The 13,323-nt window shown below is 38.2% G+C and overlaps 1 protein-coding gene across 11 annotated transcripts in view; it reads right to left on the reverse strand.

Moving 5' to 3' along the window:
- MTMR3 (myotubularin related protein 3) overlaps nt 1-13,323 on the reverse strand; it is a 131,942-nt gene that overhangs the window by 53,075 nt on the left and 65,544 nt on the right. For all 11 annotated transcript variants that reach the window (XM_017499630.2, XM_017499627.2, XM_017499634.2 and 8 more), the window contains one exon: nt 5,230-5,316. In XM_017499630.2, the coding sequence (XP_017355119.1) occupies nt 5,230-5,232 (3 nt within the window). In that variant the 5' untranslated portion in view covers nt 5,233-5,316. The remainder of the gene's footprint in view (nt 1-5,229; nt 5,317-13,323) is intronic.

Below are 13,323 nucleotides of genomic sequence, written 5' to 3' on the forward strand. Positions count from 1 at the left end.
CCTCATTCAATGAACCCATTATTTTCTTAATGACCAATGCATGATGTTACAAAATCATACGTAGATAAAGATTCATTCAAAGCAAAAGACCAATGGTTTTAATGTAATATAATACAAAAAGTTCACTGATACGATTTCAGATTCTACATTGCAACTAACCTTTGAAGAATCACCACTGGGTAGGCATGGTGGCTGATGCTTGTAATCACAGCACTTTGGGGGAGCTACAGTGCCTGTAATCTCAGCACTTTGGGGGGGCTACAGTGAGCAGATCGTTTGAGCCCAGGAGTTTAAGACCAGCCTGGGCAACATGGTGAAACCCTCTCTACAAAAAATAGAGAAATTAGCTGGGTACAGTGGCACGCATCTGTAGTCCCAGATACTGAAGAAGCTGAGGTGGGAGGATCACCTGCACCTGAGGAGGTAAAGGTTACAGTGAGCTGTGATTGCACCACTACACTCCAGCCTGGGCAACAGAGGAAGACCCTGTCTCAAAAACAAAGAACAACAACAAAACACATACCACTTACCAAGTTTTGGTGTAGTATTAAAGAAAAATAAATTATATGGGAAAATTAAAATACTCTTCCTTTTTGTAATTACTTTTCTAACTACATATCTGCCTGAGGCTGCATTTTCTTCATATATTTCAAAGAAAACATTGTAACAGACTGAATGCAGAAGTAGATATGAGAATCCAGCTGTCATCTATTAAGCCAAGTATTAAAGAGATTTGCAAAAATGTTAACGCTATTCTTTATACTAATTATCTTTGGATGAAGAAAAAATAGTTATTTTTCATCAAAAAATGTTATTTATGCTACCATATAATTGGTTTATTTTTACTTTTAAATGAATTTATAACCATTTTAAATATTTCTCAGTTTTAATTTCTAATATGGTATAAATAGACATAACCCACAATAACAAACCCTTTTAGAAGTACCTCAATAATTTAAGAATGTAAAAAGAGGTCTGGAGACCAAAGAGTTTGAGCTGCTTCTCTACCATACTCCAATACTAAATACCAATTAAAGCTGCTTCACTCCAAAAGTCAGGCTATTCCTAAAACTATTCTCCTAGTGCTAATTATCTATGAAAGAATAATCTACAAAAGGTGAGCCATGACTACACCACTGCACTCCAGCCTGGGCGACAGAGTCAGATCCTGTCTCCAAAAAGAGACAGGATGAAAGATGTGAAGAATATTGAATTTAGGGAGATGTTTCTTATAAACCAATAGGGGGACAGTAAGGAAACACTAAATAAACATGAAGGGGAACAAAATCTTACATAAAAGTATACTTTTAACATATTTGCTCACTATCACATTAACTAGCTTTTTACCTCGCATAAATGTGTAAAGGCCCAAACTTTTATTCTCTGTAAGGTCATTTTACAGAGGTACCTAATTAAGTGATTCCTTGACCTGGTTTTCTGTTGACTTGTAGCACAGAACTGAAATAATGTAGCAGGCTTTTAGAGAACAAAAAGAAGCCATTTACCTATTCATTCTTGCTGGCACACTCACCAGGGTGCTAATCCAGACCAATATATATCACCAAAGTAGCTACTGAAAACTAAAAATGGGATGATTTTCAACACGCAACAACTGAGAATTGGGCCAGCAAGGCAAGAACATAAGGTACTTATTTTTCACGATCAAACCAATGCTTTTTTTAAAAGCTACTATCTCAGTTCACATTACCTGTAAAGCTTCAGAACTTTTCTCCCCTTATACATAAAAATACATTTAATCCCCAAGGACTTAACATTAGGACTGATTGAATCTAGAGTACCAGTGATCCCACGTGGCTAAACAGTTGAATTTGACAGTTGAATTAGCCTGAATTTATTACAGTTTCTGTGAGTTTCATAGATGAAGAAGGAGGCCAAACTGGAGATGGTTAATAAGGTAAGAAGTTGGAAGGAGACAAACTAGGAAATGTTGGTCTGGTAGGAGTTTTGGAAACAAATTTCTCCTAGGCTATAAAAGCAGTAACTTTAATAAGAGAGAAGTATTTCATGTCATCAATTTCCCGGTATTGCTGAGGAACACCAGGCACTGTGGCACGTGGCACTTCGTAGTCTCCACCCACCTCCATAAAGTCAGTTGGGTCATTTACAAAATACTGAAAAAGGGCCAGTCACCATAGTTCCAGGCTAGGTTCTGCTATTGGCTAAACTCTGCAGTTAAGAGAGGAAAGTATACACCTCAGAGCAGAAGTCAACAATAGAGATGAATATATTTTGCAAAATTATATTAGCAAAAATATATTTTGCTAATGCTCAACCTCTCAAAGACAGACTCCAATCTTGTTTAAGAACCTTTAAGAGTATAAAAAAACGAGGGAAAATGTTACTCTCAAATTACTACAGAGGTTTACATAGAAAAGAGTAGAATAAAGTTCATAGAAAAAGCCAGTTACAGTGGCTCACACCTGTAATCCCAGCACTTTGGGAGGCTGAGGCGGGTGAGTCACCTGAGGTCAGGAGTTCAAAACCAGCCTGACCAACATGGAGAAATCCCATTTCTACTAAAACACAAAAATTAGCTGGGGATGGTGGCATGCGCCTGTAATCTCAGCTACTTGGGAGGCTAAGGCAATAGAATTGCTTGAACCCAGGAGGTGGAGTTTGCAGTGAGCGAGATCATGCCATTGCTCTCCAGCCTGGGCAACAAGAGTGAAACTCCATTTCAAAAATAATAAAGTACATGCAAAGGAGAGACTGATGACCAGTCAATTAATCCTATTAACTGAATTCATGTCTAGTGTTTGTGTTTGCAAAGCACAGAAGTGAAAATAATTACCAGTCCTGGTGTCATTTCTAGTCATATTCTTAAGACTGGTATTAAAGGATAAAACATACATTTCCCTTAATAAAATGCTTGCGATTATTGCCAAAGGGGTGGGGGCAAAGAAGTCAAATGAAACAAAAATAGTGATGAATTTATGATTACTGCAGCTGAATGATGTGTATATGAGTGCACTGTACTCTTCTCTCTGCATAGGCTTGAGATTTTCCACAATAAAACATGAAAATATATTTTGCTAATGCTCAACCTCTCAAAGACAGACTCCAATCTCGTTTAACAACCTTTAAGAGTATAAAAAAACGAGGGAAAATGTTACTCTCAAATTACTACAGAGGTTTACATTAAAAATAAAAAGAATGTTCAATGTTCCTGAATTGTCTATACAAAAACTAAAGATTAAGGACATACTCTAAGTGCTTCAATACAGTATATAATTAAAATCAATGGTTCAACAACTTGCAAAATGTTATGTAGCTAGTAAAATGATCATTAGGAATCTGAGAAATTAACATGGGAGAATGTTTAATTCATTTAGTGAAATAAGAAAATAGAAACTTATTTTATCATTCTAACTATATAAAACATATATATGAGACATGAACTAGTTAGAAAGGAATATAACCAGACGGCCATGTTGGTTCACGCCTATAATCTCAGCACTTTGAGAGGCTGAGGCAGGTGGATCACCTGAGGTCAGGAGTTCAAGACCAGCCTGGCCAATGTGGCAAAACCCCATCTCTACTGAAAATACAAAAATTAGCCAGGCATGGTGGCAACCACCTGTAATTCCAGCTACTTGGGAGGCTGAGGCACAAGAATCACTTGAACCCAGTAAGGAGGTTGCAGTGAGTCCAGATTGCACCACTGCACTCCAGCCTGGGTGACATAGTAAGACACTGTCTCAAAAGAAAAAGGAATATAACCATGGGTTCTGGTGGTAGAATTATAAATGAGAATTTGTAAAAACTTGTTATAATACTACTTTATGAGAAATTACACAAATACAAAAGATACACACATAGCCATGCTACTCCCCAACTAGTACACACAGAAGCAACTCATCAGCGTTGTCTACAACACCAGGCCACAGAGAACATCAGGGAGACTCTGCTAGGCACCACGGAGAGCCCAGCAGGACCAGGAAAAGGACCACACTGCTACTAGCTATGTGGTATACAATGAAGGCCAAACCCCCAATACAGAACAGAGCTGCTTTCATAAGCCTCATTTGTTATTCATTAGCACTGGCTAAAATACTAGACAAGCACTTTTTCAATTCATTAAAAACTCTGTGGGAAAACCAATAAAATAAAATATAATCAAGAAAACAACAGCAAAAGTTCATCAATGTTTAGGTCTAAGTCATAAAGTTGTAATGCCCACAAAGAAAAAACTGGCATGCCTTTAAGATAAATGGAGTTACCTTTCTCTTTCTTTTGACATTTCTGCACAACTAGTTTTTTTGTTTTACTTTTTAATTTTGAAAAGCATTTTCCATACATGGCCCTAATGAAGCTTGAAATTAATACAGCCTTTTCAATTCCTTCTCTGTGCATCAGCATAAAACAGAGTTTGGATCTAGGAAACATCACAAGGTAGAAGGACAATATTACAGAGGACCATTTTTTTGAAGCCTTGAAGCACTGTTTACATTTCCTCAGGATTGATGAAAACATGGCTGGCTTGTTGCTCTATCTTCTCTGCTTGAGCTGGACCCGAAATGGCCCGTAAATCATTAAACTGTCCATTAAATTCTTTTTCTGGTTAAAGATACAGGAGGGGGTGTGCAGGGCTGCTCCACCTACTATGGGATCAACATACTGCCTTAAAGAGACAGAACAGGGAAGGTAGGGAATTGCTTCTATCCAGAAAGATAAATTCATAAAGCATATATGCTATGTGAAGTAATGCTTATGTTAATTAGCTTGATTTAGCCATTCCACAATAGATATTTCAAAACATTATATTGTACACAATATATAATTTCTGTCAATGTTTTTAAAATTTTAAATGTGCAGATGACCATCTTACAATTTGCCTACACACACACACACACACACACACACACACACACAGTTTTCACTACATGCTACTTCCTAGAAAAGGAATTAAAAACCTGGAGTCCAAGAATTTATGTTTTAGTCTTGATTCCATTTACTTGCTGACTGAAAAATAAGACAATATCCAGCTCACAGGATTAAAGTTAATAGAAATGAAACTGCTCTGTATATTGGAGTACTCTGTAATTATTACTACTAAGTAAACAATAAAAGAAAGGAGACAAGATCTGGGAAAGAAAGAAATAATTTCTTGCAAAAACAAAAAAGGTTAAGTATGAATTTATTAGAGTTTACTTAATTGCCAGGACAGAGGGTTTTTTTTTTTTTAAACTCTTATTTCCTTGTACTTACCATGACAGGAGGCCCAGATTAGGAGGAGAAATCACCGTCCCTTCTTCAGTGTCCAACAAGGCTCTCTTCTTTCCCTTATGGTGAGGTCTTTAGAAAAAAAAAAAAAAAAAAAAAAGGAGGGGGGAGGCAAAATTGGCAATAGTTTTTCCCCTAATCAGCCATACCCTGATAAAGGTATTGTATATGCACAGGCCTAAGAAGCTGATCAGAGTCAGCAAGAAAAAGTTGAATAATACCCAGCCAATTCCCACTAGTCAAATCCTAATTTGACGATTTCTTCGTAAAAATCCTGTTAGTCTTAACCTGTTTCTGCCAAAACAGTATCAAAGGCTAACATTCCTAATGTTCACAGTAAAACAAAAAATATAAAACTTGGATGAATAAAGCAACAATTTCAAAAATCAACCTGCAAGCCAAGCAAGATAGCTTATGCCTATAATCCCAGCACTTTGGGAGGCTGAGGCAGATGGCCTGAGCTCAGGAGTTCGAGAACAACCTGAGTAACAGAGCGAAACCCTGTCTCTACCAAAAAGGAAAAAAAAAAAAGGAGAGGGGTGGGAAGGGAATAGCCGGGCATGGCAACACATGCCTATAAGTCCCAGTTACTCAGGAGGCTGAGGTGGGAGGATCGATTGAGCCTGGAAGGTTGGGGCTGTAGTGTTCTATGATTATACCACCGCACTCCAGCCTGGGCAATAGAGCAAGACCCTGTCTCCAAAAAATAGTCAACCTGCAAATGCGAAAGCATTATTCTTGTAGTATTTTAGAATGTTTTTGTGGTTATCTCTAAATTCAAAATGGATTCCCCATCTGAGGACACCAAACTGACTTATGAACAAAAATGAAAAACGTGTCTTATTACCCAAATATTAAATGTTCTTCTAAAAACTTATAATCTGTACTAATACCTTTACTTGGCTTTATAAGAACAAAAAAGGAAAGAAGAAAGTCCAACTAGAAACCCAAAGATGGGCTTATACAAAGAGTAAGTCGCTCTTTGAATAGTCTCATGCAAAACCAACATTTCTGTGTGCCAAACTTCTCTGAGAGGATATTTTAGGGAGTTTGGGTTTCAATGTGCAGCATAAAACTCTTTTAAGGGCAACGTAAGCAAGGGAACAGAACATCAGAGCAGCAGCAAGGCCTAGATCATGTTGAGGCATTTTGAGCAGAGGAGTGGCAGGAGATGACTTAAAGAATCATTCATTCTGGGTTAGGCGTGGTGGCTCATGCCTGTAATCTCTGCACTTTGGGAGGCCAAGGCAGGTGGATCACGAGGTCAGAAGTTCAAGACCAGCCTGGCCAACATAGTGAAACCCCGTCTCTACTAAAAATACAAAAAATTAGCCAGGCGTAGTGGTGTGTGCCTGCAACCCCAGCTACTTGGGAGACTGAGGCAGAAGAATGGCGTGAACCCACAGGTTGCAGTGAGCCTAGATCACGCCACTGCACTCCAGCCCAGATGACAGTGTAAGACTATCTCAANAAAAAAAAAAAAAAAAAAAAAAAAAAAAAAAAAAAAAAAAAAAAAAAAAAAAAAAAGAATAATTCTGGCTGTCGAGTAGGGAAGAGTCAAGGCGGTAAGGAGCAAAGGAAGACCACTTAGAAGGCACCAATAATGCCAGCAAAAGACAATATAGCACTGAAATGGTAGAGATGAAAGTGGTAGAACGTTACTGATTCTGGATATACTTTGTAAATACTGCCCATAGGATCTGAGCCAATGAATTAAATAGGAGAGAAAAGGAGAAGTCAAGCTTTTTGTTTCAGCAACTGGAAGCAAGAATTTTCTATTTACTGATGAGGGGCACTGTAAGAAAAATTGATTGTTCTTGTAACATGCACAGGCAGCTGCACGGAGGAGGAACAAGAAATTCAAGTTTCCATTTTAGACACATTACGTTTAAGAACCTATCAGATATCCAAACAAAGATGCCAAGTAAATTGCTAGTTAAACCAGACTGGAGATCTCGGGAAGATGGAGCCTAGAGATATAAACATAAATGTGGGAGACATCAGTGTGTGAATCGCTTTAAAGCCAAATGCAGGAGTAAGTATAAACGGAGAGGCCAAGATGACTAAGGACGGGGGTTTTGGGTAGGCCATTTTATAGGGGCTGGAAGGATGCGGAAGAACCTTATGGTTCAGTAACAAACCAAGCTATAGTCATCATTCTTACCACTCTTCCAACCAAACCAAACTCTTGTGATTTGGCCTAGCTCAAGAACTGAAACTAGTGTAAAATTATCTCATTTATTCATTGTTTTAAATAAATATTTATTCAATATTTACTATACTCCAGGCACTACTGTAGACTTTGGGGAGACAATTATGAACAAAAATTCATGGAATTTGATTTTATTGTTGGTCTTCCTCATTAGAAACAAAGAAAAAGATAACTAATGTTAAGCAGTAGGCAACTGCTGCAAAGAAAATAGAGCAGGGTTTGGTGAGGGGGGTAACAGAAGTGCTATTTTTAGATAGGAAGGTAAAAATGTGCAAAAAGGAACTTGCTGGAATTAAGGAGGGGGCAAGGGCAAAGAAATTATTCTTGAGGGTATGAACTTATTAAAAGAACTGGATAGTGTTGTTAAAAAAAAAAAAACCCTTTTCAAAAAAGAAACATACTGAATTACTTTTTAAAAACTGTCCTATTATGCAAAAGGTTTATTTGTGTTTTAGGATAAAATTTCTAATGATAGCATCATAGACACATTCAAACTGCTATATCTTAAACAATTTAAATGGAAGTGAATTTGACATATTTTACAAAACTATTAAACAAAATATAACTCCAGTGAGGAAGATACTAAATGTCAAATATAGGTGGAATGTTAAGGTGGAACCCCCCATAACACTGCTGGCATGGATATAAAGTATCCCACCTCTGAGGAAAAGTTTGCAGTTCCTAAAAAAGTTGTAGAGTCATCATATGTCCCATTAGTTCCACTCCTGGGTACATACCTAAGAGAATTGATTCTCCTGCCTCTGCCTCCTGAGTAGCTGGGACTACAGGCACGAGCCACCACGTCCAGATAACTGTTGTATTTTTAGTAGAGATGGGGTTTCACCATGTTGGCCAGGATGGTCTCGGCTTCCCAAATGGCTGGGATTACAGGCGTGAGCCACTGCGCCTGCGCCCCATCCCTGCCCCTTTTTTTTGAGACACAGTCTCACTCTATCACTCAGGCTGGAGTGCAATGGTGGGATCTCAGCTCACTGTAACCTCCGCCTCCAGGGTTCAAGCAATTTTTGTGCCTCAGCCTCCCAAGTAGCAGGGATTACCGGCATGTGCTACCACACCCAGCTAATTTTTCTATTTTTCATGGAGATGGGGTTTTACCATGTTGGCCAGGCTGGTCTCAAATTTCTGGTCTCAAGTGATCTGCCTGCCTCAGCCTCCCAAAGTGCTGGGATAACAGTAGTGAGCCACCACACCTGGCCTACTCTAATTTTTTAACGAGTATAGAAATATCAAGACAAAGATTTGCCACTTAGCATTAAAAGTCTCAGTCAATTTAAACATAGTCTTCACCCAGAAAGGCCTTCCATTTCTATACCAAATAGAAATTATACCAAATGTTGTTCAGCACTTCAGTCAAAATTTACCAGTAACTGGGCAGGCATGGTAGCTCATGCTTGTAAACCCAGCACTTTGGAAGGCCAAGGCGGGTGGATCATCTGAGGTCAGGAGTTTGAGACTAGTCTGGCCAACATGGTGAAACTCTATTAAAAATATAAAAATTAGCCGGGTGTGGTTGCAGCCACCTATAATCCTAGCTACTCACCTATAATCCTAGCTATTCAGGTTGAGGCATGAGAATTGCTTGAACCTGGGAGGTGGCATTACAGCAAGCCAAGATCGCACACTGCACTCCAGCCTGGGCGAGAGAGTGAGACTTGGTCTCAAAAAAAAAAAAAAAATTTTACCAATAATCTACTGTGTTCAACAGTATGACACTGTTAGTTCTGCATCAATACAACTTATATATCATTGCAGAAGACAGAAAAAGATGGTAATAATTACAAATTGTGCAAAATGTGATAAAGGAAGCAAATGGGATGCTGAGACGGAGAATGGGGTTTGGGGGTACAGAAGACCTACTTTAGATCAAGTGGTCAGAAAATACTACTCTGTGGGACAAGGCCAGTTTCTAATACAGGGGACTGCATGTGTTCTTCAGACAGAAAAGACCTTGATAAATTTGAAGAACGAAAAGGAGAAAACCATTGCAGCTAAACTGTACTGAATCAGAGGGAAGAGTGGCACAACTTGAAGTTGGAGAAATGCACAAGGAAAAATCATGAGAATAGTAGTAAGTTTAAAATACAGTCTAAATACAACAGGGAGCCACTGACAGGTTTTTTAATAGCAGAGTGGCATGATTTGATTTTAAGATCACCCTGGTTGCTGTGGGGTGAACAGATTAAAAGAGAAAAAGGATAAAGAAGAGAACCAGGAAACAAGTACAGTAAGAGACTAGTGGCTTGACTTAGAATGGAAGCAGTAAAGATAAAAACCTAAGTATGTGAAAGATATCCTAGTGTATATAACTCACAGGTCTAGGTAGAGGCCTAGATGTTGTAGCAAAGGGAGACTAAATTTATAGCCTAGAGGAGATAAGAAATAATTAAATAGTTCAAATAAGAGGTGCTACTTTAAGTATCTGAGAGAAGTTAAAACTGCTATAGGAATTCCAAATCTGTAAGAAAAAGCCAAGATCACAGTTAATTGTGCAACCAATCAGAATCAAGTATTTGCTGAAGGTTCCTTTTAAAACTAGAAAGAGCATTAGACCAGTCTAGGTATTGTTTAAAACACACACACACACACACACACACACACACACACACACACACTCTCACTCACTCTACAAACAGCAGATATGACCAATCCTTAGGAAATATTCAGGGTTCATTATAGAACCTGACTTGCAAAATATGGGCCCTACAGTGGTAGTTATACTAACAGCACAAAAATAAGAAATCAAGTCATTACTGTTAGTCTGATAAGCAGTGTAATACTTCTTTAGTTATAATAGTAACGCATGCTCCTAATAAATTTTTAAGATACAGGCGTAAAAAGTAAACAAGCAGCCTCATACACTGCTGAGAATATAAAATAGTACAGCCTCTTTGGAAAAATAGCCTGGCAGTTGCTCAAACAATTAAACACAGAGTTACCATTTGACTCAACAATTTTACTCCTAGGTATATATCCAAGAAAACAAAAACATATGTCCATGTACAATCTTGTAAATACGTGTTTATAGATGTATTCAAAATAGCCCAAAGGTACGACGGGCCATCTTGAAGCATGTATCAGTACTTCATTCTTCTTTTTTCTTTTTTGAGACAGGGTCTCACTGTGTCACCCAGGCTGCTAGTGTGCAGTGGTATGAAGATCTCTGCAAATGTCCATCAATAGATGGATGAATAAATAGAATGTGGCATATCTCAACAATGGAAAATTATCTGGCCATAGAAAGGAAGTCAGTGGCCAGGCACAGTGGCTCATGCCTATAATCCCAACAGACTGAAAGGATGTAGTGGGCAGATTGCTTTTACCCAGGTGTTCGAGACCAGCCTGGGCAATACAGCAAAACCCCATCTCTACAAAAAATAGAAAAATTGAGCAAGGCATGGTGGCTCACACCTACAATCCCAGCACTTTGGGAGTTCCAGGGGGTTGGATCACTCAAGGCCAGGAGTTCTGAACTAACTTGGGCAACATGGCAAACCCCATCTCTATAAAATAATAATTTAATAAAAGAAAAAAGTTAAAAAATACAAAAATTAGCTGAATGTGGTGGCATGTGCCTGTAGTCCCAGCTACTCGGGAGGCTGAAGTAGGAGGATCACTTGAGCCCAGGATGCAGTGGTGAGGTTTCAGTAAGCCCAGATCTTGGTGCCACTGCACACAAGGAGCCTGGCAACAAAGTGAGATCTTGGTGCCACTGCACACCAGCGCCATCTCAAAGAAAAAAAAGAGAAAGGAATGAAGTACTGATACATGCTTCAATGCCAATGAACCTTGGAAACATTATGCTAAATTATGAAGCTAGTCACAAAAGACCACATATGTATGATATCATTTATATGAAATGTCCAGAACAGGAAAATCCTAGTGAGAAATAAAGTGGATTAGTAGGTGCCAGGAGCTGTGGGAGACAGAGGGTAAGAGAGGTTGGCAGCTATGGAATATGAAGTTTTGTTCTGTTTTGGAGACAGGGTCTTGCTCTGTTGCCCAGGCTAGAGTGCAGTGCTGTGATCACAGGATCATGGTTCATGGCTGCCTCGACCTTCAGGGCTCCAGCGATCTTCCTACCTCAGCCTCCAGAGTGGCCAGGACCACAAACATCTGGCTATTTTTATTTTTGTAGGGGAGAAGGGGAAGTCTCGCCCATGTTGTCCAGGCGGGTCTTGAACTCCCAGCCTCAATCGATCCTCTCGCCTCGGCCTCACAAAATGCTGGGATTACTGTCATTAGCCACTATACCTGGCCTGAAGTTTCTGAGGTGCTAAAAATGTCCTAAAACAGACTGTGGTGATGGCTGCACAGCTTCGTGAATATACTGAGCCACTGAACTGTACTCTTTAAATGGGTGAAGTGTACAGAATGCGAATTTTGTATGTTACTAATATATCTGAGTTAAACATCTTTTTTAAAAAACCGGTAAGCAGAAGTTCCCTTCTCACTCCTTACTGCTCTCTAGTTCATCTACATGTAAGTAATAGCAACTGTTAACTATTTTATAAGTCTATCCAGACACTTCTCTATGCACATACAGTCATGCTTCGCTTAACGATGGAGACACGTTCCAAGAAAGGCGTCATCAATAGATTTAGTTGTTGTGCAAACATCATAGAGGTACTTATACAAACCTAGATGGGACAGTCTACTACAGACCTAGACTATATGGTATAGCCTGTTGTTCCTAGGCTACAAACCTGCACAGTATGTTACTGTACTGAATACTGTAGGCAACTGTAAAACAGTGCTCCCTATTTGTGTATCTAAACATACATAAACATAGAAAAGATACAGTAAAAATTATATAAAAGATCAAAATGGTACACTTGTATAGGACGCTTACCATGAATGGTGCTTACAGGACCAGAAGTTGCTCTGGGTGTGTCAGTGAGTGAGTGGTAAGTGAATGTAAAGGCCTAGGACATTACTGTATACTGCTATAGACTTTATAAACACTGTACAACTAGGCTGCACTAAATTTATCTTTAAAAAGTAATTGTACTAACACATTATGACAACTACAACTTCTCTAGGTGATAGTTCTATGAGATTAAAATGGAGCTGAAAAATAACTATCATCGTATCTTGGGTCTGTTGCTAACCAAAACATCATTAAGCAGTACATGACTGTACAAAGACACACATATCTGCCCCCTAAAATGGGTGGGGTGGGGGAGCCATACTGTAGTTTCTTCAGTATATATTCAATTAATATAACAAATCCCTCCTATGTTAGTGTATATATATATATATATATATATATATATATATATATATATACAGCAGGTCGGTGTTCCATTATGCTCCAATATATCATAACTTAACCATCTGTTAATTAGTGAGACATTTAGGTTGTTTCCATTTTTCCATTACCACCAAAAAAGTCACAATAACCATACTTATCCATATCTCTGCACAAGTCACTATTTCTGTAGCCCTGATTATTTTTAAAAATGAATTTACTAGGTAAAAGCATATAAATTTGGGGGGAGGGGTGCAGAGGGATTATTATTGCCAAAGACTGTACATACATATTCTTCTGGTTTAAAAAAAAAAACATAGTTATGAACTTGCTATAACTTTTCAATGTTCTGTAATTTTAAAAATAAAAATATGCCTGAATATTATTTGTATTAATTCTGAAGTATGTTTATACACATACGAAAAGATTATATAATGGTTGCTAACAATTTACCTCTCTAGGGAAGAGAGTGGGAGTAGAGACTTTCAGTTTTTAAATTTTTAAAACATTTGCAATTCAGATAACAAATCTTTCTACAAAAAAGCTTTTAAAAAGAAAACTCAAAATAAGTTTTAATGAAAGGTTTTTTTTTTTTTTT

Source organism: Cebus imitator, unplaced genomic scaffold, assembly GCF_001604975.1.
Source record: "Cebus imitator isolate Cc_AM_T3 unplaced genomic scaffold, Cebus_imitator-1.0 Scaffold258, whole genome shotgun sequence".
Taxonomy (NCBI): domain Eukaryota; kingdom Metazoa; phylum Chordata; class Mammalia; order Primates; family Cebidae; genus Cebus; species Cebus imitator.